Below are 27,419 nucleotides of genomic sequence, written 5' to 3'. Positions count from 1 at the left end.
TCCTATAAAGGTGTTTATTTTCTGTAAAAATTCATGTGTGCATGTTTCTGTTGGAGATAAAAAACGGAATGAATTAAAAAAAAAAGATCGAGTAGAGAGTATCATCCTTATCCTCACTTGCAACATTCAGTTCATTTTATTTCACGTTGTTTCATTTCCGACAAAAGTCTAGAGTATAAATATTTTTTTTTTGTCGTCATCTTGCAAGATCGGTATTACCATTGTAAAAAAAAAATGCTTTGTCTCCTGGTGTCATCGTCATCATTATTGTCATTCTTTATCTCTAGGCTGATGTTCGGCTTTATGATCACCACTGCCTTCCTGTCAATGTGGATGTCGAACACGGCGACGACGGCGATGATGATCCCCATCGCTCAGGCCGTTCTCGACGAACTTCAGGACGAGCCCGGCGTCGCTGGTGATCATAAAGATGACGACGCGATGCGAGATGGAGTGGAAAAAAGGGAATTCTTAGCTCAGCTCTATATATGATATGTTCTGCTTGAAATATCCACTAAAAAGAGTCAATTTGAGTACCCTTTGCACCATGATGCATTGAAATTAATGTATAAATACTGAAAGTTCAGTAATATCTTACACGAATTAATTTTGTTGTTGCTGTTATTGCCATGAAATGATAGTTTTACATCATACAAAAAAGGGGGGAAATGCAGCATGGCGAACATAATTATGGGGGGGGGGGGTGTATAGTCGAGGCAAAAAATTAGCAACACTTCCCCTCCCTGCACTTATGTGCATGTAGGTTTTATGTTAAGTTTTCTTGTGACGACCACTCACTCCTCTCATCATTCTCATGTGAGGATATCTAATGTTCTCCGAGAAATTTATATTTTCCCTCGCAGAGTGCTAATTGCGCAAAGAAATAATGATATTACCTGTTTGAATTCCATGGCATAGGATTCTATGAAATAAAAATAAGCGTGCAAGAAGTGTGCCATGTACATGTTTCAACTTCCTTCCAAGCAAACAAAATTAGGTGAAATGCAGTTCCTTCTCACAATCCGCTGCTCCTAACAATTGCCTAATGTCAATCTTTTCACTTTGTGCTTAACCTTTGGTCTGTTGATTCGCGTAAATGAAAGGTATTCGTATTCTATCAGGACAAAAGTGTTACTTATTTCCAAATGCTCTTTCGTGTCTTTCAAACTGGAAGTCATTCCAAGTGGCATAACGATTTGGGGTTTCGTCACACTATTCTGACGACAGATTGTTTTATTTCTCCGACAATTTAATAGTAATTGTCATTATTGTTGTATAGAGTGCATTGCACCAATGCACACTCGGAGTGACCGCGCTGTCACTTGTCAATAGTTCTGATTGAATTTACAATTATTAAAAGACGATATGCATCTAGTTCACAGTCGCATTGTGTTAATCACGCCGATTTGACCCTAATTTTGACCATGTGACTTGTTATCCTGTATTTATTGAAATTCATTCATATTTCAAGGTATGCGAATGTATCAAAATGATTCATGATAGTATTTTTTGCTGTGACAGGAACCCAGAAAAACGGAAGATAGCGAAATCAAATTGATGGACATCTACACCGGTGACATTGATGATAGGTAAGAAAAATACAAGAACTGCTGTTGGGCTTTACGACTTGACCGTGGAGACTTACAGTAATTTCACCTTAGTCACTAGTAGTCATCTTCGAAACAGTATAGCCTTACCTTACATTTCAGGAAAGTTTTGCTTAAAATTCATTGATGTTTAATTTTATAGTGACATCCGAGCTTCTCTTCATTGTCTCCAAAATCTTTAAAGGGGAAGTCCAGTCCGAATATAAGTTAGACTAAAAAGAAAGAATAAAATATTCATATCCATGCACTGTACACGAACTGTTTTGCAGAAATTAGCAAAACTTAAAAATGTCATTACCTCTTAACTTTTATTCGATTTCAGTCAAAGATTTACCGTTGAACTCGAAAAATTTTGCTCCTTTTTATCAGACTAACTTATATTTGGACTAACTTTCCTCTTTAATGAAGATTTTATTGCAATAGTTAAACTCTGAGTCTTTATCATACTTGGATGAGCGCAACACCTCAGATCATAAACAATGACCTGCAATTTAAATATCAGTGATGTCCTATCAAATCCATAAACGCTGATGGAAGAGGGAAAACTCATTATCGGTATACACACAATTTTTTATTTAGATGTGGGTTTGACGATACGATCTATCTCAGAGGTTGTAAAGAGCGTTCTAAGCTTTGAACATGGTATGAAATCACGACTTGTATAACATCGTCGAATAAGCGGAACATTATTGTCACTGATAGTCTGGGTGCCAAAGCCATTTTTTGGGCCCAACCTTGTTTTACCGTCCACCCAATGTTTTTTGATGGTTTTACCCTATTTCGAGGGTGCTGAATCCGAATCTGGATGATGCAAGTCTTGCATCCTTGAGGGTTTTGAGATATTCAAGATGGCCGCCAAAATGGCCGCCAAAACCGGAAATTCCCATGTATTTCCTTCTAAATGGTGAGAAATTGAGAACAATTGATGGTTTTACCCTATTTCGAGGGTGCTGAATCCGAATCTGGATGATGCAAGTCTTGCATCCTTGAGGGTTTTGAGATATTCAAGATGGTCGCCAAAATGGCCGCCCAAACCGGAAATTCCCATGTATTTCCTTTTAAATGGTGAGAAATTGAAAACAATTGATGGTTTTACTCTATTTCGAGGGTGCTGAATCCGAATCTGGATGATGTAAGTCTTGCATCCTTGAGGATTTTGAGATATTCAAGATGGCCGCCAAAACCGGAAATTCCCATGTATTTCCTTTTAAATGGTGAGAAATTGAAAACAATTGATGGTTTTACCCTATTTCGATGGTGCTGAATCCGAATCTGGATGATACAACTCTTGCATCCTTGAGGGTTTTGAGATATTCAAGATGGCCGCCAAAGTGGCCGCCAAAATGTCCGCCAATTAAAACCAGAAATTCCAATGTATTTCCTTCTAAATGGTGAGAAATTGAAAACAATTGATGATTTTACTCTATTTCGAGGGTGCTGAATCCAAATCTGGATGATGGAACTTTTGCATCCTTGAGGATTTTGAGATATTCAAGATCGCCGCCAAAATGGCTGCCCAAACCAGAAATTCCTATGTATTCCTTTCCAAATAGTTAGAAATTGAGAACAATTGATGGTTTTACCCTATTTTGGGGGTGCTGAATCCAAATCTGGGTGATGCAAGTCTTGCATCCTTGAGGATTTTGAGATATTCAAGATGGCCGCCAATATGGCCGCCGAAATGACCGCCAATTAAAACCAGAAATTCCTATGTATTTCCTTCTAAATGGTAAGAAATTGAAAACAATTGATGGTTTTACCCTGTTTGGAGGGTGCTGAATCCGAATCTGCATCTCCTACATCCTTGAGGATTTTGAGATATTCAAGATGGCCGCCAAAATGGCCGCCAAAACGAAAATTCCTACGTATTTCATTCTCAATGGTTCAAAATTGAGAACAATTGATGGTTCTATCCTATTCCGATTTCAAAATGGCCGTCAAAACCGGAAATTTCCACGTATGTCAATTTTAATGTTTCGCAATTGAGAACAACTTTATTGATGACTCTACCCTATCTCGATCACTGTGCTGAATGCGAATCTGGACGATACCACCCTTACATCATTGAGAGTTTAGAGATATTCAAGATAGCCGCCAAAATACTCGCCAGAATGGTGAGAAATTGATAACAATTGATGGTTTTACCCTATTTCAGGTTTTCGTCAATGGCAAAATCTAAACCAAACTATACTCTGCTGATAAACGAACGCATATTGTACATCCCAGTTTGAACTTGCTGTACAGTGAAACCAGCTTTACCGGATATCTTGGAGTTTGTAAGATACAGCTGTGCCAGGAATGAATCCTGCAAGACTACAGATGCTGTTGAATATTTGAAAGATTACACTGTTTCATCTACATATCATGGATATGTTTTGAACAATAAAAATCAGTGGACACGACATACCCATCTCGATCATATTGTGGTAGTGATGTAGAGAAGTTTACTGAGATTCCCAACATTACCTGTTTTAATCCATGAACAGTTTTAATCGTTTCATCCATGAACACTCACATTGGTTAATTGGTTTATATTGGTGGTTCTTGATGACATTGTTGAAGACAAGAGTTGGACATTTTTATTGTTCTGCTTCAAATTTTTCTTCAATATGATGTAATATCATATATATATATATATATATATATATATATATATATATATGGGGCGACAAAACTCGTATCTACAAAATGTCACATGTTCAGGAGAGAAAAACAAAAACAAAAACAAAAAGCAAACAAACATGGCAGCCAAAGCACTATAACAAATGAGAGGACCCTTCCTTTGACATGCCATGGTAGCTTCATTTTTGGGGTAAGACAGCTATTAAAGGTTTGGACAGGACATCATTAACTGATTATCTGACTGTTTATTCACAAAAGTCATTTTCACTAAAAGTTCAGATACAGGGTCGTGTCGCCCAAGCAACGATATCATAATATATATATATATGCACGAGGGGATGGAAAATCACAGGTAACGCGCAGTAAAAAAACAAAACAAACAAACGACAAAATGTAAGGTAATAGTTGACAGTCCAGTACTTACGAATATCATAATCACGCAGAGTGCTTTTGAAATTACCCTTATATTGATATCTACTATAGTGGTCATGGATGTAACCATTTCTAGTGACGTAATCAGAATGTGCCACAAGTTTCATAAGAGTACGCGGTGAGACTCATAGGAATACAAGACAAATTTCAACACCAAATACCAGCAGGCCATAACTTAATATTACTCTTATAGCCAATAAGGATTACTAGTAACTTCACATCAGTCTGCGGAGCCCTTATTGGCTACCACAGATATTACTTTATAACAATTGTGCATGAAAACAAATTCAGTCTTATCTTTGTGTTTGACGTTTCAGTATGATGTCAATATCATTACTCTTTCCATTACGTGTTAAAGTTCCGTTTGAGACATAAATCGGAATATCTCAGTATATTACAATACCATTGTGACAGTCATTTTGGATGCCATTAATTGTTGGCTGATTTGACAAATTTGCTCAACCGAGTTGAATTCAAGAATACGGATTATTGCTTTTAATCCCTCGCTTCACGTTATAGCACAATATTTCACAATCTATAAGAAAATATCAAGGAATTTCCGTTTATACAGGACATTTGTAAATATCTCAAAACCTTCAGCACCCTCGAAATGGGGTGAGACCATCAATTTATTTTCAGATTTTCACCATTTAGAAAAAAAAAAAGAATATTAAGATTGAAATTTCAATTTCTGCCAATTACTTTGGCGGTCATCTTGGACATTCTGAAAACCCTAGCGAATGTAAAAATGGCAACAACAAAATGTCGAGGGTGCTGAATAGGGTCTCAAAAATTTCAATATTGACAGTTATTTTGGCGGTCATCTTGGAATTCTCAAAACCCCCAAAACACAAGAGTTGCATCAACCAGGTTCGGATTCAGCACCCTCAAAATAGGGTAAAACCATCAATTGTTTTCAATGTTATACCATTTAGAACGAATAAGGGGGCCTACATGGGAATTTCCGTTTTTGAAGGCCATTTGGGGGCCATTTTGGCGGCCATCTTTATCATCTCAAAACCATCAAGGATGCAAGAGCTGTATCCTGCAGCTTCAAATTCTTCAAACTCAAAATAGGGTAAGACCATCAATTTGTTTTCAATTTTACACCATTTAGAAGGAAAAAGGGGGTCTACATGTGAGTTTACATTTTTGGCGGTCATTTTGGTGGCCATCTTTATTATCTCAAAACCCTTAAGGATACAAGAGTTTTATCAAGATTCTGATCCAGCACTCTCGAACTAGGGTAAAGGGGCCATCAACAGCTTTTCAATTTCTCACCATTTAGAAGGAAATACAGGGGAATTTCCGGTTTTGAAGGCCATTTTGGCGGCCATCTTGAATATCTCAGAACCCTTAATGATGCAAGAGTTGCATCATCCTGATTCGGATTCACCACCGTCGAAATAGCTTCGAACTATCAATTGTTTTCAATTACTCCCCATTAAGAAGGAAATATATAGGAATTTCCGGTTTTGGCGGCCATTTTGGCGGCCATCTTGAATATCTCAAAATCCTCAAGGATGCAAGAGTCGCATCAGCCAGATTCGGATTCAGCACCCTCGAAATAGCTTAGAACCATCAATTGTTTTGAACTTCTCATCATTTAGAAGGAAATACATGGGAATTTCCGGGTTTTGGCGGCCATTTTGGCGGCCATCTTGAATATCTCAAAATCCTCCAGGATGCAAGAGTCGCATCAGCCAGATTCGGATTCAGCACCCTCGAAATATCTTAGAACCATCAATTGTTTTCAATTTTTCACCATTTAGAAGGAAATACATAGGAATTTCCGGTTTTGGCGGCCATTTTGGCGGCCATCTTGAATATCTCAAAATCCTCAAGGATGCAAGAGTTGCATCATCCAGATTTGGATTCAGCACCCCCGAAACAGGGTAAAACCATCAATGTTTTCAATTTCTCACCATTTAGAAAGAAATACATGGGAATTTCTGGTTTGGGCGGCCATTTTGACGGCCATCTTGAATATCTCAAAACCCTCAAGGATGCAAGAATTGCATCATCCAGATTCGGATTCAGCACCCCCGAAATAGGGTAAAACCATCAAAAAACATTGGGTGGACGGTAAAACAAGGTTCAGCCTTTGGCACCCAGACTATGAGTTTTATACGTCTAGATAACGCTGCAAAGATTTCTTTGGTGTCAAACCCCGTGCTCTGTCCTTATTTTTTTTTTCAATTCAAATGAAATTTCATTTCAAATATCACATATTACAAGTTAAAGAATGTAATGACTCAATAAAGCTCTTTTGTTTATGATCTACATTAACGATCTTCCCAATTGTTTGCAGCATTCATCTGTTGCGTTGTACGCGGATGACACATGTATTTATTTTTCTGGAGAGAGAATCAGTCAAATTGAAGCCAAACTTAATACCGATTTGGAACATACATCTAAATGGCTGACATGTAATCACTTAGTTCTAAATTCCAACAAATGTGAAGCTATGATAATTGGTTCTCATAGGCGAGTTAAAAAGCAACATATCAATATAGTAATTAACAACACAACCATTGAACAGGTTTCTTGTTGCAAATATCTTGGCGTTTATATTGACCAATCACTTGACTGGAATGAACATATTGATTATTTGTGTTAAAGTACAGTGAAAAATTTGTACTTGTTGAAACGAATTCGGTTTTTTATTTCTGATGATATTGCCCTTTTGTTTTATAAATCAATCATTCAAAGCAAATTAGATTATTGTGATGTTGTGTGGAGGAATAAATCTCATATTCAAAGACTCCAAATTCTTCAAAATAGATCACTGCGTGCAGTACTAAACGTACAAGCTAGGTTCCCACCTGAATTATTATACACAGCACTACCCATTGATTAACTGGATAAGAGACGAAATAAACATACTTTACAAATTATGTATAAAATTGCACACAAGCTTTGTCCGAAATATTTGCTTGATATGTTTCAATTTAAAGTTTTCAGCTATAACGTAAGGAATTCATCGTTAAATTTTGTGTTGCCTTTGATTAAGACTCGTTTTAAACATAAACGTTTGACATATTCTGGATCAATACATTGGAATAAGTTACCATTGGAAATGAAACAAAAATCAACGTTTGTAAGCTTTAAAAATGCACTTGACCGAAACTGTTAATTGACAACTTTTTCAGTTTTCCCCCTTTGCATGGGCTTCTCTCTCTTTATCTCCTCTCTCTCTCTCTCTCCTTCTCTCTCTCTCCTGAACTCTCCTTTGTTTTCGTCTCTTTCATTTTAAACTACGGCGATGTACTTGTATAATAATTGTACATGGTTATCTCTGATTGATCATGTTTGTTTCTGTCGAAATGTGTGCCGCAGTTTTCATCACCATGTTTTTGTGTTTTCTATATGTTTTTGTTGTTTTTTATGTATGAGTTTTGTTTTTTGTTTGTTTGGTTTTTTTTTTCATTTATGTATATCTATATGTTGTATTTTATCCGCACAGACCTGCGGAAGAACAGTCTTCGGACTGAAGTATGTACCGTGCATAAATAAATGAATGAAATGAAATGAAAAAGAGTGCTCACTTAGATTCTGTCGATAGAAGTGAAAGCCAGGCACATCATGTATACTTCTGTGACGCATGAGTTTTCTCAAATATAGTTAAAGAGATTATTATTCATCAGGAAACTTAGATGTCTTAAACAAAGAGCTGACATCCCGGTACCCAACGTATCGTGGGAAAATTTTATCGATTTTCTTGAGAAGAAAATTGTCTCTCTTATATTTTCCACAGCAATTCGCCGGTTCATCTAACGCGTTTCAACCCCCGTGGAGCCGGCGTGGTGGATGATGACTTGTCCATGGTGATAGCACCACCACAGCCCGATCCTGAGGCCGACGATTCGGATCGGAGCAAGTCCAAGAACGGCTATCGTCTGCTCTGCAAGGCCATCACACTGTGCATTCCTTATGCCGCCAATATCGGTGGCACGGCCACCCTTACCGGGACTGGACCCAACCTGGTTATCAGCACTCAAGTTGATCGGTATCTAGGTCTTGACAAACTTCACTCCTATCAAGGGGTATCACACATCCTTGCTCATTTTACAATGTATCCAAGTTTGTGTGTACCTTCATTTGCCTTGGCTGAAAGCGCGTGAATGTCGATCCGACGGAAACATGCTCAACCTACCAAGCATTGCTGTTGATGGGCCGGTAATACTATAGTGACAATCGTTTTGGGCCTATAACGACAGCGCAGTATCTATAATAGACAGAAATACATCATTCAGACCGATGATTTTTGCAATGAGTTGTTCTTATTGCTGCTGAAGGACAGATTACCCAATCGTGGACATAAATGAGCACCGATTATTTTGTGTTAAGAGTAGTAGCCATGATGAAAATCATGGGCATACATGTCGAGTGGGGTTCGAACCCCACAACCTTCCGATTGCTAAACAAGGTCCCATTTTCATAAATTTGTTATCAGTGACAACTGCCACATTTCAGTGACAAGTTTACTCTTAGCCAGTCAGATGCAAGGATTTCAGTAGCTTATAACAACTATGACAACTTGTCACTGATAACAAGTCTTATGAAACGGGGACCAGGTGTCGTATCCACTACTATTCTATTTATCTGTGTCTTCTTTAAAAGCAGGGTAGTCCCATTCAGAGCCACAAAGGCCTGTTTTGCAAGGGAGCCCTGCGTCAGATACAAAAGTTACAAAATAAAATACGAACTTACAAACAACAGTATCAGCTAACATCATATCATAATTATACAAATGGAATATAAATCAACAACAGAAAACATATACAACGTTCATGTGGTGGTCATACGAAGTAATGATGAAATCAAAACGGTAGACTGGTGAGGAGTTTCTTAAGGAGTTGTAGCGAAGGAGATGATTGAAGGGAAATTGGTAGATTAAGTGAATTGAACATTTTACTGGTGGAGTATGAGAAAGAACTTTTTTATTGTCTCTTTTTGGCTTGGGTAAGCATACTGGTAAGTATAACTGACTCGTCAAGACATGTCTTGTGGGATATATATTATGATGTCACGTGGAGATACGAGTCTACAAAGGTAAGGTGGGGCTATATCATTTACTACTTTATAGGCCAATATACTGATCTAATCTCTTCTATTTCTTCTAATCTCTTTTTAATGGTTTGTAATCAAAGTGTATTCAATAAACTATTAGTTGATGCCGTATAGTCTGTATTTAAAAACGACAGTACTTATTTTGACACATTTGAAGTCTATGAAGATTGTTCTTCGTTAAAGATCACCATATTTTACAACGCGTTATAGTCAATGGGAGGGAGAATCGGAGAAAAATATAATGGAAATAGCATATCCTTTGTTGAATAATGTTTAATTCTACGTACACACATAATTAGAATAAGTACATACAATACTATTTTTATAACTTAATTTACCTGAGGAGACCAGTCGAGGTTTTGGTCAACAGTCACACCGAGGTATTTAAACTTTGTAACACTCTCAAGTCTTTTCCGGTTTATGATAATTTCTAACTCAAACAGATTCTTTTTCTTACGGGATTTGAATAATATTACTTTTTTTATCTGTATTAACCATCATTCTATTTCCATAAACCATTGACTTAACACATGCATATCTGTTTGAAGTTGTTTTTGCACTGACATCAAGCCAAAATATGAGGAAAAGACCGCCGTATCATCTGCATAAAGGGGCATGGGGGTTAAGAGGAAGGCGAACTTTATCATTCATGTACAAAATTATTATGTAATAGTAGGGGACCCATGGATCCAGGCGGGACCCCCGCATTAACTGGAAGAAAGTCACTGGTCACACCCCTAAATGTCACATATTGTTGTATACCCATATAGGTCCACCGCTTTGGTACCAAAACAAATCAGCTTCGTTAATAGAAGATTATGTGGAATAATGTCGAAAGCCTTTTTAAAGTCTAAATAGACTGCACCTGCATGTCAATCGGCCTTTATCTAGGTTATCGTAAATAAGGTCGCAGAACTCGGTTAGGCGTGTACAAATTGAATGCTTGGTCTAAAACACGACTGACGATCAGACATCAGCTTTGCTTAATCCATAACTGTGAATATTGCATATGAATCGCATTTTCAAACACTTTCAAAACCAAGGATGAAATAAATGATGAATGGATATTGGATACTAGACTACCGAGTTTCCGTCATGTCCGTCCGACAGCCCAGTGCTGGTGGTTCTGACCCTTTTTATTCTGTTACAATATATTCAGAAACAAAGTGAACCTTCCCTTTAAGAGTCTGTAAGAGCATACATGCAAGATTGAACAGAGAAACCAGAGTGGTGTTCCGATTGTGCCGGATATGACTTATTGTAACACCGGTCGCAGAATGTTGACTTTGATGATCAAGAACAGAGTGAAACAATGAGTAGTAATACGTAAAGACACGTGCAATTCTGGACTTCGCAGATTTTGAAGGTACTGTGATATTCAATTTTGATGAAGTTTTTTTTGCAGGTTTCTCCATTTGTACTTAATTTTTATCGTTGACTTTCAAGATCATGGTATGGAGTCACACAACAGACACACACTCGGGGTATTCACATACTACACAGAGCGACAGCACACACACACACACACACACACACACACAATACTCAGTCACAACCTACTTTCATGCAATCCGCAATCGAAAGCTATCATTTTGTTTGTTTGGTTTCTCTGTTTCTCCCTTTCTCCACGGCATGCGTTCAATACATATTTTTTTTTTAAATATAATATTAATTATGTTGCTTTTGTTGTTGTTCTTGTTTGTGTCGTGTTTCTGTTTTTCAGCTGGTTTTCCCCTTGCTTAATACGTTCTAAACTCTCTCCCGTTACATGCAGTCTTTACGGTCCGGAGGCAGGGCTGAACTTCGGCACGTGGATGATGTACGCTTTTCCCGGGATGGTTGTCTGCTTGCTGCTATGTTGGGTCTGGCTTCAGATCATGTACCTCGATTGCTGGTAAGAAAACAACTCTGCCAGTTTGTAGCACTCGTTGAATCTAGAAAAAAAAAACACCAAAGCAAAACAATCAAACAACGTTCAACATACATACTAAGGAAACTAGGTTCAACTTTGCGCCCTTAAAAGGTGCAGACCAATGTCACAGTGGGAGCACCTTAACGGGTGCAACTTTGCACCTTTCAGACCAGGGTCACAACGGGAGCACCTTTACGGGTGCAACTTTGCACCTTTCAGACCAATGTCACAATGGGAGCACCTCATCGGGTACAACTTTGCACCTTTCAGACCAGAATGGTACATTGTAGGCACGGTCACCAAGGGGAAAAGATCGAGAAGTTTCGCGGGAAGTTCCCGGTCACAATGACAAAACTGCGAGATCTGAAAGATCGCGATCTTAAACTTCTCGATCTTTTGCCAGTCTGAAAGCGCCTATCGACACTGGTCTGAAAGGTACAACGTTGCACCCGTACACGTGCTCTCGGTGTAACATTGGTATTAGAGGTGCAAAGTTGAACATATTTTCTTAGAGTGAACAGAAATTTTCACAAGTGTCAGAGACCATCAGTCAAAACTCCTTCATCTTTGTTATGTTTTTTTTGTGGAGGGTAAATTTCAAAATTCAAATCGAACTTTACTTAGCTAGCTGTATACATTGTGCTGCACGGTTAAGAATGTAGAATAATGCTGTACCACACAGAACTTGAATTCATTGAAAACACACAGACATCAAATAAACATTATATCCCCATACTATATAGAAAACTAAAATGATGCATTCGAACATTTCTCCTCTGGAAACAACGACAAAAATTAGTTTTGATATTTATTGATAATCACTCAAGGATTATTATCGTTTTGGAAGCCTTTGAAGATCATTTTCAACGGCACATATTGTTTTCTTTAACCTACTACTATAGATAATTATACTGGTAACATGAAGTACCAGACAGTTCGCACTATATTATATAAACATCGTAAAGCAAAGTGGGTATATTTACAGCGCGACGTGCATATTATGGTGTTATTAATGTAGCTCGTGTCACCGCTCTATAGTTCCAGGTTGGCCAAAGTCTTTCTATAGCACTTTAAATAGTGAAGAGATTTTTATAGTTTTATTGACAGGGAAAGAGGATCAGTGGCTATAGGTGCACATTGTAATCTTGACGAACTCATATATACCCAAGGTAGGCCTATATGGTGTTTTTTTTTTTCTGTGAAATGGATGAAACAACAACATAAATAATCCAAATATTGAACATTTAAGAAAAACACAAAAATCCTGCTGATGGATATCCTGTAACAATGACGGACACAACTTCAGCTATATGATTCTCATACGTCATGTTCATCATAATGGCATATAATATTATATGCATATTAGAATCTCACAATCATACATATAATTAAAATTATTATCGCGGATATTATAGGAAACAAGAAATGCTTATAATGATATCATTCAGCGATTGTCGATTCCACACAGAAATAATGTCGTATATGTGGATCTCGAGGGTTATAGAAGTACATGTATTTCACTTTGATATTCTTCAACGTGCATGTAGGAAGAACAGGTATGTATATTAACATTTGGATTTCATCTATTTTTATTGCTGTCGTATGATTACCACATATCCCCTGTTATCTGTGTAAACTTAAACTTTCACCCTCCATGGCTTACTGGGGATGATTAAATCGTGTCGGTATGTATCTTTACATACTATATGCATAATGTTATTGTGTATGTTATGTGTCGTATGTAGATATTATATTTATATGTACATAATGTATTTACATTTGAGTATATATGTTTGTATAAACATTATGCGGGCTGCTTAAGGCTATACAGCTATAGCCCCTAATACCGCCCACCCCCCCCCCACCCCCCCCCCACCCCCGTTCTCCAGCCCATTGGTAATGATCTGCATGTGTGTATACGAGGGAGCGTTTTGTATCACGCCATGTCATGTTTTGTTACTATTTGTGACTAGAAAAAACAGTGAGGCCACTGCCCTCATGTGACTGCTGCAGGGTTGTCAAGTTTTGTATTGTGTTTTTTTTTTTTTGCTTGTTCCTTTCTGTGACCCCGTGAAATTGTGAAATCGTGGCGTGATTGACTCTATTTTCTTTTCTCTTCCGTGCCCTCCCTTTAAAAACAGAATGATATGAATAGTCGATAATATTCATGTACGAGACGACGCCCCCCCCCAAAAAAAAATAAGTTTAAGAAGAGAATTGGCATCCTTATTGAGCATGTTATACCAGTTTATTCTGTAATTAGTAATTGGCTGATTTATTGAAGAGCCTGGTTGGTATATTATGGAATTACAATTGAACGTTTGTTAATGAGAGCCGAGAGCTGTTTCATTATTCGACATGTTTGATGATCGTGTAAATTGGAATCATTTCCAAACTCAAAAGCGTTAACTGCTTTTAAAGTTTCACACACACACACACACACACACATGTATATAGTATACATATATATATATATATGTATGATCAACTCATATTCATTCATATTTCACAAAAGATTCAAGTACATTGTAAAATAATATATTACATTCCATTCTGGAAGAAAAAATGAATATGCATAATATATACATATTGTAATATATATACCAAAAATCGGAATTAAGGGGTATATTGGGAAGCTTACCATAAATGGTTTTAACTCGATGCAAGCATAATAATTGAATCACGCAAATCAGCAAATCCATGAAGAGATGGAGACAAACGCTGTGACATTTTGTTGAGAAAACATATCAAACATAAAGCTGTTCTGACTACTAGTATTTAAAGGGGATGACTAGTAACTGATCAGTGGGAATCAGTGGGAATGCTGGGGGATGATTGTTCCAATTCTTGTGGGATTCTATTGTTGTGTGAAAGTAATTTGCTTCAAAACGGTCTTATATTCAAGTAATGTGCAGTTTAATGCCCAGTCACTGTATAGGCATGCTAACCTGGAAACATGAAACTGCACATAACTTGAATATGAGACCATTCTGAAGCAAACAATTTTCACACAATAAATGTACTCTTAAATGAATTCCAAAAGGATTGGAACAATCATCCCCTAGCATTCCCAATGATTCCCACTGATCAGTTACTAGCCATCCCCTTTAAGTCAGCATCCATTACTGCAGTCCATAGATAAATAAAAACAAAATGGTTGAGAATAAATCGATGTCTGTTTCTGCATTTGTTTTTTAGCCTGTGACGTAGCTGCCTCTTTTAGTTTTTTTTTTTTTTTACAAAATTGCAGTTATAATGTCCTATGAAAATAACTTTGCTTCGAAAACACTGTTCTGAACTGTGTATGCATTATAATGTGTTTACAGCATTGAAGTCTTCACCAAACAACATCATTACTGTTTTTGCTCAGTTCCGTTTTGAATTTGATACATTTCCTAACAGTTTTATCAGGTTTATCAACTATTGAAAACAGAGTTCTGTCACGCTGGTTTATCTCACTAATTTGAGAAACCCTTTGCTGTTGAAATAAGCACCACCGTTTCGACGTCAAGGAAGTTTGTACACAATCTTGACACAATAAATTCATGGAGAAGTTTAGAAACAATGAGCATTTGGCGGTATTTTTCAACATGGCACTAGTATTCGCAAAATTGTACCTTTTTCCCAAGTTCACGGTTTCCTTTCTCTACACCATGCAGTTGCTTACAGAGGACCAATAAAAATATCGGAAAGGCTCAGGAGGAGCGCGCCAAGGCGGTGATACGGAAAAGTTACGCGGAGCTGGGCCCAATGTCGTGAGTAGGATTGCTCTTCTTCTTGTGTTGCTCCCATCAATTTTTTCCCGGAGTCTTGTTACAAGGGGTGGACGCCACGAATCTGATAGGTGCACGTCACGAGACCGACACCCACGAGTCATACAGCCCACGAGTCACACAGCTCACAAGTCATACAGCTCATGAGTTATATAGCTCACGAGTCATACAACCCATTAGTTCGACACTAAGCTAACAAGGCCCACGAGACCAACACATTAAGCCCCGTGTTGTATCTGTCGAACTCGTGGGCTATTCTTACCTAGTGTCGATCTCATGGGCTGTATGACTCGTGAGCTGTCTGACTCATGGGCCTGTCTTCAATGTCGAACTCGTGGGCTGTATGACTCGTGAGTGTCGGTCTACTGGGACGACCCCAGTGTGATACCCACGAGTCATACCGTCCACGAGCCACACACTAGTCAAATAAAGGCTCATGAGTCAGGCACTTAACAAACAAGACCCACGAGTCCGACACTCGTTACATCACGGAGTTACTGTACGATGTGTTCGTCTCGTGGACTTTTTTTTACCTAGTGTCAGACTCATGGACTCATGTGCCAAAGGTCGCACTCATGGGCCTTGTTTGTCAATTGTCGATCTCATGGGCTGTATGACTCGTTTGCTATATATGACTCATTATTTTTTTTTTTTCAATGTCGAGCTCGTTCGCGTTATGACTCGTGGATGTTGGGCTCGTGGGATGACCCCTTTGCAAGTTCAGACGAGTTGATAAACCTGGACTTACCAAGTTCTAGCTACTCGTGCTGCATGTCTATGCATTTTAAGCTACAGCGCATTGATGCATATATTGTCACATTTTGTCTGGCTTCAGAAAAGAACAAATGTCGTATGTTTTAGCGCAGATCACCGAGTATTCGGAGCATCGCCTATTTTAGCAGCGTTCAAGTTCTCTAACATGAAAGTACATTATAAAATATAATGTCGTTATGCACTCACCGGATGAAGATTAGTGCAGAGGAAGTGCGGTTTTGCCTTGATGATCTTGATCTATAAAAGTATGCTCTTGTTCGTTAATGCGATGCCAGACACGTGTTTTAATGTCATGGCCTTAAACTCATTAGTTAGAATTAATGGGAACTTACGGGTGCGCCTATCTATTGGGTCTGAAAATGTTGGGATATTAACAGTGTTCTTTAGTTCTCATTTGAAGATATTTTAGTAACATATCCCTGTTTTAGCTGGTTTTTTTTGATGAATTTTATATTTACATCGATGAAGACGGCACTATTATTTTGTATGTTCACTTCGCGTCTTCATTTTGAATGAACATACGACGATTTTTTTTTCTCTCTCATACACACACACACACACACACACACACTTCCTCTCCCTTTCTTTCTCCCTGCGTTCCTCTTAGATTCGCCGAATGGGCGATCCTGTTTCACTTCGTCGTTCTGGTGTTGCTTTGGCTAACACGGGATCCCAAGTTCGTCAGCGGTTGGTCCATCGCCTTCGAGGATGGGTGAGTTTTATGATACACTGTATACACAGTGCGTACAAATGACAAGCACAAGTTCATTTTACTCCATGTGGATCGAAGTTTTACCTAAGAGTCCTTGCAATTAAGTATTCCCTTTTAACTGGCGATTACTACCCACAATACAAAACATTTTACAGATTACAAAAAGTATAGAAATATACTCAGTAATTTGATTCGTATTTCTCGTAAAATGTATTATTCTGATAAGTTTGATAATCAAAAGGATAACGTAAATGGTTTATGGGAAACTATATATGAAATAACAGGTAAAAATAATAAGGAAACATCGTCCGTTTTTTATAATGACAACAAAGAACTCATAAACCCTGATGAAATATCTGATGCTTTTAACTCATACTTCGTAAATATTGGCCCCCAATTAGCTTCAAAAATAAAAAACAAACATGTTCATTCAAACTTTACTGAATTTCTTCCACCAAACTGCGACAAATCCCTTTTCTTTACCCCAACAGATGAGGAAGAAATACTGGAGATTGTTAACAGATTAAAGCCAAGTAGATCTAGTGGCCATGATGAAATAAGTGTTTATATACTGAAGAAAATCATCAAACAAATAACCACACCTTTATCTTACATTTTCAATCTTTCACTGTCTTCTGGAATATGCCCAAACTCATTAAAAATTGCGAAAGTAGTTCCAATTTTCAAAAGAAAAGACGACCCTTCTCTTTTAACAAATTATAGACCAATATCGTTATTACCTAGTATTTCTAAAATTCTGGAAAAAATTATTCATAAACGCCTGTACATTTTTCTTCATGTAAATGACCTACTTATACCTAATCAGTTTGGATTTAGAAAGGGCCATTCCACCGATTTAGCTATAATTCAATTGTTAGATAAGATTACTGAATCTTTTGCAAATAAAAAACATTTTATAGGAATTTTCATGGATTTATCAAAGGCTTTTGATACCATAGATCATGATATATTAATTTACAAATTAAAAAGATATGGTATTCGTGGTTTAGCACTTTCTTGGATTATTGATTATTTATCCAACAGAAAGCAATATGTACTATTTAAGTCATCTAAGTCTCCGAATTCTAATATTGTATGTGGTGTTCCCCAGGGATCAATTCTTGGCCCCCTACTGTTCCTTGTATATATTAATGATATAATATATACATCAAAAACTCTTAAATTTATACTTTTTGCGGATGATACTAATATTTTTTACTCCCATGAGAACCTTGAAACACTGTTTAATACTCTGAACACGGAAATAGACAAAGTCTCCCGATGGTTTATATGTAATAAATTATCCCTTAATGTCTCTAAAACAAATTTTATACGTTTCAAACCTACTGCTTCACAGAACATTAACAGCAGTTATAATATCAATATTGATGGATTATCTTTAACTGAAGTAAGATTTACTAAATTCTTAGGAATCACAATTGACTCGAGTTTAACTTGGAACGATCACATTCATAATATCCACACGTCTGTCTCAAGAACTGTAGGAATTTTATATCGACTGAAAAACTTCATTTCTCAAAATTCCCTGACTATTCTATACAATGCATTGATCTTACCACATATCACATACTGCAATATCGCTTGGGGAAACTGTGGCTCAACTAAAATTAATCCAATTTTTACTCTCCAAAAACGTGCTGTACGTTTGATTACCAATTCCCGTTACTTATCCCCATCCAATCCCCTATTTCGTCAACTAAAAACATTGAAAATTGAGGATCTTCACACCTTTCAAACTGCTGTTTTTATGTATAAATATACATTTAATTGTCTTCCAAAAATTTTTGATGGCTTCTTCACTCCAAATTTCACCGTTCATTCATATCCAACACGTCAGTCGTCCGATTACCATCTCGAAAACCCCAGAATCATTTTAGCTCAAAAATCATTAAAGCACAATGGACCAGATATTTGGAATTCTTTACCCCCTAATTTAAAACAACGTACGTCGTTGAACATTTTCAAACGAGAACTAAAAAACACCCTCATAATCCAGTATACTTCTGACACATAAATATTCATACCACCTGGTCAACAAACACCCTAAACAATGAGTTCACGGCCATAACTGAAGTAACATTCATCTCATCACACTGATACACAAAATAACACTCAACGTACAAACCAAGATTCATCCCAACACAATGCACACCGCACTGCACCGCACGCCCTTCGCACAATTACTTCCCACTCAGTGAGTGGCAAGATTTTCTTTATGTATCTCTTCGTTGAGCCCATTGCACAATTACCCCCCACTCAGTGAGTGGCAAGATTTTCTTTATGTATCTCTTTACCTGGGGCCATCATCCTCGTCAAGCTTAGCTTATGATAATGGTCCCCTGCATTTCATTTTTATCATTTCCTATTGCTTCCTTTCATATATGATATTCGTTCTTGAAAAAAAAAAAGAAAATGTATGTAAGATCCAAACGTTACGAATATTAGCTGTGTAAATGACTATGTAAGTATTTTGTTGATTTGTTGATTTGTATTGATTTTGAAATGCAGAAATAAAAAAAAACTGAACTGAAAAAAAAAAAAAATTATTTGCTGCCACTCATTCCAGCCGCAATTTGTACCAGCTATGGGTATTTCAGATATCTCTTGCGCTTTATCGGCATGGTAAATGAATTCACCTTGAAAGAAGACAAAACAGTAACACATATCCCAGGCAGAGCACTGCACAAAAAATATACCCCAGCAAAATACATATTTTGATTGTATAGACCATCATTTTCTCTTCATTAAAATTGCTCGCTTATCGAGTGCAATGTATAAGATAGGATCCGTTCTGGGGGACTAAAACAATCTTTAGTCTTTCATTAATGAGGAGGCAAATGACGACGTTTATCTTAAGATTTAATGAGGAACAGAATCAACACCCTCTATATATGGCCCCCTGTTTGATTTTTGTGTTTTTGTATCAGACCAATATCTTTTATTGTTCACATGCAGACTTCATGTAGTGTATGAATTACTATGTCGATCTACCACACATTTAAATCTAATGTAAAGCTTCTTTGAAGACAGAAACCCCATGCTATCACTGTCTTGGAACACTGCATCCCGAAATTTCAATTGTGGTGTTTAAAATTGACAATTGTTATCTACCTATTGTATGTTTGTTTAAAAAAAAAAAACGCGCATTGAATAAGTTTCTTGATGGTTAACGTCCCGCGTATAGGTATGTTGTAATGCTCTTACAATGCTTACAGTATAAGGAATATTTCAACAGATGTATAATAAGGGTGATAAAATTACAAAAGAAATGCTTAGTAGGCCTATACTGTAGTTCCTACTATAAAACACACACACATTTGGTCCTAAAGATCCCAGAAAGAATTTAACAAAGTCTTTCATGAGGAGCTTGACCTCTCAGATAGATATCAAGTTTGAAACATAATTGAGCTGAAACGATCATTATTTGTCCTAAGTGGGATAATAATCTCTTGTTTGTCAAAATGTCCATCCGTCTCTTAATTTCGCAGCTATGTGACCGATGCTACGTCCGTGATTTTCGTCTCGCTGCTCCTCTTTATGTTCCCTTCTCGGCTGCCTTACTTCTGCTCCAGACAGGGACGAAACGGTAACAATATTGTAATATCAACCCTGTTTTCTGCCCTAGTTCTTTATACGGAAAACCATGTTATCGCTCGTGTTTGTAGAAGCAAAAGCATTGTGGATGACACTAATAAACCTCTTCGAGGGGAAATGTTCCTCGAGTAAATTTTGTAGTGACTGCAGAAAGATTTAACCAGACACTCCTTGAAAGCTTGACAAAAACCTGACAATCTGTTTACTGATAGTGATGCATTTTGGGAACGAATTTTCGTTTATTCTGTGCCCTTCCACCTCTTCAACTGTTAAGAGAGGAACAGAACAGAAGTATAAAGGAAGAGGTTTTGCTTGGAGTTCATAGATTACACTAAATTGTAGGAAATCTAGCAACACTTAAAACGTGTATGTCAATACTTTCCTGGAAAATGCACATGAGGTGTTTAAACTTGGTGATTCAAGAGAGAGATAACTGCAGAAGCACATAACATTCTTACTGTCTTGCAATGTCACATGGACTTATATTGTGTACCATGGACTGCAGTAGATTTATACATCCACCCTGTAACTTCTCTTGCCCAGATCCGTCTGTTAAACCTTCACGGATTACCCCTATTCTAACCTGGCCGGTTATTCATGAAAAGATGGCTTGGAACGTCGTCCTGCTCCTCGGGGGCGGAGCGGCCCTGGCCGAGGCCTGCAAGGTGAGGACACAAAGGGGGTGTTTCATCGATTTAGTCAGCGCTGACAAGTTGTCAGTCTCTGACAATTTCAGCAAAATCCTTGGTTTTGATTGGCTGAGAAGCTCTGGTCACTGACTGTTGCTATGGTTATTGTCAGAGACTGACAACTTGTCAGCGCTGACTAACTTGATGAAACACCCCCAGATTTAAGATTTTAATTATTATGCTGCTCCTTTTATAGTCTGACATGCAACGCAGCTATAAATCTTTACCACGATATTTACGAATACATCAATCTATATACTTATTCTCATTGCCAATTCTCCCTGCTGCAACTCCAACCCGATGATCACACACCTCGGGGATTCCCCTAACAGTATACTCGACTTCATGGAGGTCGATTTCCTGATGCAAAATCACGCCGTCGCCTGTTGATGTCTATTACTCAGTAGTCGCTTAATCTAATTTCATATCCGGTATTAGTTTGACATTTTCTCATGCAGCCAATCAGTCCTAATCTTAAGCCCTTTTTACACTTGTGTTTCTCAACCCCGTACTTTCTCTGACCCAGGACTATTGTTAGTCCCGTACCAATTTTTTCAGCTTTTTACACTCGCCAATAAATCCCGTACTAAGCTTTTTTCCTGGGCTAAGGAGAAAACTGACCTTTTTACACTCATATTTCTTAGCCCCGTACTATCCAAACTAATGAATATTCATGATTACGCTGTGCACTGTACAAGTACACGCACGCACCGGCAGCACTACCTCGTCAGTGGGGGGTCGGACTTCGTCTCCGTCGCTTAGCCCCGGATTATTTTTTCGTTCTGTTTACACTTGCTTGCTTGGCACCGCAATTGCGGTGCTAACCCTGCTATTTTGCAGGGCCAGATAGCACGGGATTATCGGTGGGGCTAGCCCACTTTCGCAAAAACAAGTGTAAACAGAAAATGGGCTAAGGAAAGTCCGGTACCAACGGTGGGGCTAAGCTCCCCCCCCCCCCCCCCTTAGCCCCACCGTTGGTACGGGACTAAGCAAAAATTTACAAGTGTAAAAAAGCCCTTTACTCAGACGGGAAGTGTCCGCTCTGTCACGATCACTGCCATTGTTTGATGATATGTCAGCCCTGTGTAAACGTGGAATCAGTTGTTCAAACTTCTGACTATAACTTTCTCCTTTTTCCTATCGTCATTTAAAAAAAAAAAAAATCCAAGCTGTTACTCCCTCATCGATTGTAAAACTCTAAAGGTTTGCATCTTCTTTCCTGTCTTGGTCAGTGATAATTCCGTTCAGTATACATGTAATAATTATGAAGGCATTACGTCGAACCCTGAAGAAAAGCTGGAATAAAATACTCCCGACACACGCACACAATTTACTTGATATACTTTAGCAGTCAAAGCTAAAATGTCACAGTGGCCAAACAACGCAAGCACTGTCCTGCTTGACATACTCAGTTGCAACATACCTCCGGGCAGCTAGCCTGGCTGACAAAATCAAATGTGGCTATTCTATGCCAGATGGAGCTAGGCCAATTAGTGAATATGAAGTCACAGATAACCCATAATGCAGTTGACTGCAGAGACCTTTCAAAAATGCATGAGCAAAATAAGGCAAAATCATGACGACATGTCCGTAATGTGGTCCGTATCATTTTTTTTTTTTAATATGCCCACAAGTTGAGGATATCGTCGTTTGACGCTTTTCTCGTGCTCAAATTCATTATTGATTGCTCAATATTAAATTCATCTGTATTTAGGGGCACATACTTTTTTCTTACTGATTACGAATTCGTATAGCTCAATTACAACTTACTCAACCTCACAGTTGTACAAAGCTATGCATTTGTCGTGATTTCTCATCCTTTGCTAGATGATGCAATTTGGTAATGAGGTGAACACCGAATTTTCAGAGCAGAAGTCTAGCACTAAACAAAATAATTGAATAAATAAAAGACTTCTATAAAATTCGACACCGATAAAGCACGCTCGACAAATCTATAAATTATACCGCATCCTGGATAGCTGTGCAGCAGATTACCCATATTCTTTTGACGAAATAAAACCATATAATGCATGAGTGAATACTTATCAAGTTGCAAATTGGGCGGACCTATGATTTTTCGCTCTTTCTTGATTCCACGTTCTAGGTGTCCGGCCTGTCGGCGTGGCTTGGTAGCCAGTTCACGGTGTTTGGAGGGCTCCCCCCTGTGGCCATGGCTCTCATCATCTCCACAATCGTGGCCATCTTTACCGAAATCACGAGTAACACCGCCACAGCTACCATCTTTCTCCCAATATTCGCCGAGCTTGTAAGCATTCAATAATTTGACATCCATTTTATTCGATATCGATATCTATATCATCGTTGTAAACCGATTATTGAAATGAAACTTTTCATATGGTCCCTGGAAACGCATTTTTTTTTTTTGATAGAAAAATAATGGCGTGATACTCATTTAAGCACGAAGTTGTAGTTTAAGCAAGTCTGGGTTTGCAAACAGGGTTAAAAAAATAAAAGTTTACATGTCAATTTTGTCGTGAATGGCTCTTTTCCATCGCTATATTTACTTTGGCTACCGTTGCAAAGTGTGCATTGTATTTCTCGTCATTATGATAATTCCTTTGTAATAGTTTTGCATCTTACTTTATGTTTTTTTCTTCATACAAATCCAAACAAATGAATCGAATTGAATTGAAAAGAAATAAGAAAATTTGAAAGGAAAGAAAGAGACGTGTTCACGTGGGGTGCCCTTATTAAAAAAAAAAAAAAATCGTCGATTGAAAAACATGCTTGCCTAATCGACATCGTGTTTGAAATTGGACGCCATGTTTTGATGAATTTTTCTCAATTTCTTGGATTTATTGAAACTTATGTTGAATTGGTTTTTAGGTTGAAACAATCGTATACTTTGCAAGATAGATAGTAGAGCCAATGTAATGTATAAATATCAGCCTACGTTTGCGTTGAACTAAAAATGTATAGGTCCGTCAAGAATGTGTAAGTGGCTGTCACATTTACAGCAGTGTAAGAGTCTCTATGAGCTCAAATTGATTTTACAACCATTCAAATTTACCGCGAATCAAGAAGAAAATTAAGGCTATTTGAATTCTTGAAGTCAACTTCCGTTCGTGCATGATAGTTATATCACTACAAATTGATTTGAGGAGAAAAAATTGATTGAACTATTGAACTACAATGTATGTAATTGTTTCGAAACTGAAAGACACTTCTCTATTGTGTATTGTTTGTTGTAGAGCACCAGTCTTGGAATGAACCCGTTGTACATGATGCTTCCAGCAGCCATCGCGTGCTCCTTCGCATTCATGCTTCCGGTAGCCACGCCTCCAAACGCCATCGCCTTCGCCCACGGGCAGCTCTCCGTCATGGATATGGTGAGTACTGGACTTCGGCAAAACAAACAAACAAACAAACAATTAGTGTACCAAATAACAAGGGAAAAGAAATAAAACCAGCTTGCAAATCACCACGAATGTCATCGAAAATATGATTTGCTTAGTTGATACACTGATATCCCGATGTACACATCTGCTTCTTTTCTCTGTTCCAGACACTTATGTATTTTGTTCACACCGAAATGAATACAAATCACTTTGATTGAAACTGATATGTTTTGGTAGTTTTTGTCCCTGATCTCAAAACTGATTGATGAATTTCTTCAAACCTATTTATTTTGAAGTCCTTTTGTCGAACAATACGCGTGTATTTACCTTAGGCAATACAAGAGAATGTCTTAATTTGTGACCAAAATTCGAAAGAACCTTTGTCACTCGTACAAACCAGGAGGGAGTTTCCCTCTTCAACGATTATCAATGACCTCTCTGCACCGACTCACTTTTGATTTTGCTGCCCAAAACGCAAGAGAGCGCTCTGCTCAGCCGATGTCTTCAATTTGTTAAAAACCTTTCATGACGTACTTATACTTAATCATTTTCTATAAAACCAAGTGAGTTTTGCTTTCCGGATCCTTCCTTCTACTAGCCATACAAATAATTGGGAGAAGGAGATGGGGGGGGGGGGGGGTACAGAAAGAACGACTATGATTTAATGGTGACATTCATATACACCAATAATGACATATTAAGACTTTTCTCCCTGGATTTTGTATGACTTGGTGACATATACTCCGTCATTGATTTAATCATGTTCCTAGTTCACTGCTTAGTTGTTTCAATACTAATAATCATCAACATTTCGACAATCACAAAAGCATCAGCAGCAGTATTGTTGTTGTGTTTGTGGTGGTCGTGGTTGTTCATTGTCATCCGCCTCTTATAAATTATGTGCACGTCATAACGTTATGATTGCTTCTTCTTTTCTGTTACAATGGAAAGTGTGCAACATTACTTTTTCTTTATAATACCACTTGAAGGCCCTATATAAATTATTTTATATTGTGTTCAACGATCTGTCCTTCCCAACTGGAGGAAAGTCGAATTGACACAAAATGTAAACAAAGGACTGAATTGGACTAAATTGAACTGAATTGAACTGAACTGAAAGTATAGCAGCAGCAGTATCATTTTGTTGTTGTGTTTTTGGTGGTCGTGGTTGTTCATTGTCATCATAATAATCATCATCATTGTTCTTTTCCTGATCTGATCCTAGGCGAAGGCCGGGCTGATGATGAACATTGCGTGTGTTCTCGTCTCCAACCTCAGTCTGAACACGCTAGGCGTCTGGGTCTTCAATGTCAACACGTTCCCGGACTGGGCCAACGGTACCACTCTTCAATCTTAAGTGATCTCTTCAATAGGGCCTTGAATGGTGTCTGTTGTTGGTTTTCACACTCCCATTGAATGTCTTTCATGCAATTTCTAAAAAGTGGCGAAACCATGATGAAGTGGGAGGGCAGGCCCGGCTCGGCTTGATGTCCATGGAAATTGGCATATATTAGAATAACGTGTGGAGAGTGAATTTCGCGAAGAAATTTTCATTTTTTATTTTTTTTATTTTTGATTGTTTGAGCAACCCACCCCGGCTCGAAAGCCCCGGCCCCTAAAAGCGTCCCCCCCCTCCCCTTAGATCTGCAGGATGATATTAAATGACATGATAATAGAAATGACACGTTTTTCTCTAGGCCTATATGTTGTTTATATAATATGTACATGCATAGAATAAATCACATCTTATATCCTATACCTATATACAAACACGCATTATACACCTACACTGTCTATAAGCAAAAAGTATAATTATATTCCTAATTTCATAGTAATGATAACCTGAGAAATAATGAGAAACAGGAATAATTCGACAAAGGACAATGGCACAATTTTAGAAGACAACATTAAAGGTCTCATGGTAAATGAGATAACTTAAACCGCGGCTCCACGTTACTGGTGGCCCGTTGACCCAATGGCAAGATGGTCCGGGACCACTGAAAATTGATGTTGGGCCATCACAATCTCAAAAAAAAGTTATCTTTTCGTTGTTCCGATTGGGCAACTAAGCGCGAGAAGATTCAGAGTGGATTGCTATGTTTCCTTGTTTCGGGCCAATTATCTTTTTTCGGGCAAACTAAAATGTCATATTCAAAGCGTTTACTGGTCAAAGTGTGATAACTAAAGAAAAAAAAAAGGTAGTGTCGAGCCCTGCCTAAACATAACTATTGCGTGCATTTGAATTAGACATTTACGCTGATATCGTCAAGAAGTTACTATGGAAAAAGCCATGAGTTACGCATATACCCAATTTTGTATGAGTGCATATGAATGCATCTTTCTTTTTCGAATGATTTCTCGTCCACCTCCTTGAAATATTAAAGGACAAGTTCACCTTCATATACATAAGGATTGAGAGAATGCAGCAATATTAGTAAAACACATCAGTGAAAGTTTGAAGAAAATTGGACAATCCGTTCAAAAGTTATGAATATTTTAAGTATCTGCGCAGTCACTGCTGGAAGAGAAGACTACTACAGTGTATGATGTCACATGCGTACAACTATATAAGGAAAATAAAAAGAGAATTTCACAAAACTTTACTTTTTGAATAAAGCGCACTTTTCTTCGACTTGCTACTGACGTATGTTAAGGGTATTCCCCCTGCCTTCTGAAAGAGAGAAGTCGAGTGTTCTTTTGCTATGCGAGAAAAATGGAAATATGTCGAATTTTCTTTATTCTTTCTGTATATCGTTGTACTCATGCGACATCACAAGCTATAGTAGTCTTTTCATCCAGCCGTGACTGAGCAGAAACTTCAAAAATTCATAACTTTTTAACGGATTGTCCG

General features: G+C 37.8%; 1 protein-coding gene across 1 annotated transcript in view; it reads left to right on the top strand.

Moving 5' to 3' along the window:
* LOC139713352 (Na(+)/citrate cotransporter-like) overlaps window positions 1–25,925 on the top strand; it is a 38,535-nt gene extending 12,610 nt beyond the window's left edge. The window contains exons 3-12 of the mRNA XM_071625094.1: window positions 288–479; window positions 8,419–8,670; window positions 11,509–11,628; window positions 15,306–15,401; window positions 16,801–16,905; window positions 20,415–20,512; window positions 21,064–21,185; window positions 23,314–23,475; window positions 24,422–24,559; window positions 25,794–25,925. Coding sequence (XP_071481195.1) covers window positions 288–479; window positions 8,419–8,670; window positions 11,509–11,628; window positions 15,306–15,401; window positions 16,801–16,905; window positions 20,415–20,512; window positions 21,064–21,185; window positions 23,314–23,475; window positions 24,422–24,559; window positions 25,794–25,925 — 1,417 coding nt within the window. The remainder of the gene's footprint in view (window positions 1–287; window positions 480–8,418; window positions 8,671–11,508; window positions 11,629–15,305; window positions 15,402–16,800; window positions 16,906–20,414; window positions 20,513–21,063; window positions 21,186–23,313; window positions 23,476–24,421; window positions 24,560–25,793) is intronic.
* The last annotated feature ends 1,494 nt before the right edge of the window (window positions 25,926–27,419 follow it).

The sequence above is a fragment of the Diadema antillarum genome, unplaced genomic scaffold (genome assembly GCF_040938485.1).
Source record: "Diadema antillarum isolate AM-2024a unplaced genomic scaffold, OU_Dant_1.0 seq00001951_RagTag, whole genome shotgun sequence".
NCBI lineage: Eukaryota > Metazoa > Echinodermata > Echinoidea > Diadematoida > Diadematidae > Diadema > Diadema antillarum.
This window is presented reverse-complemented; position numbering and strand designations above follow the sequence as displayed.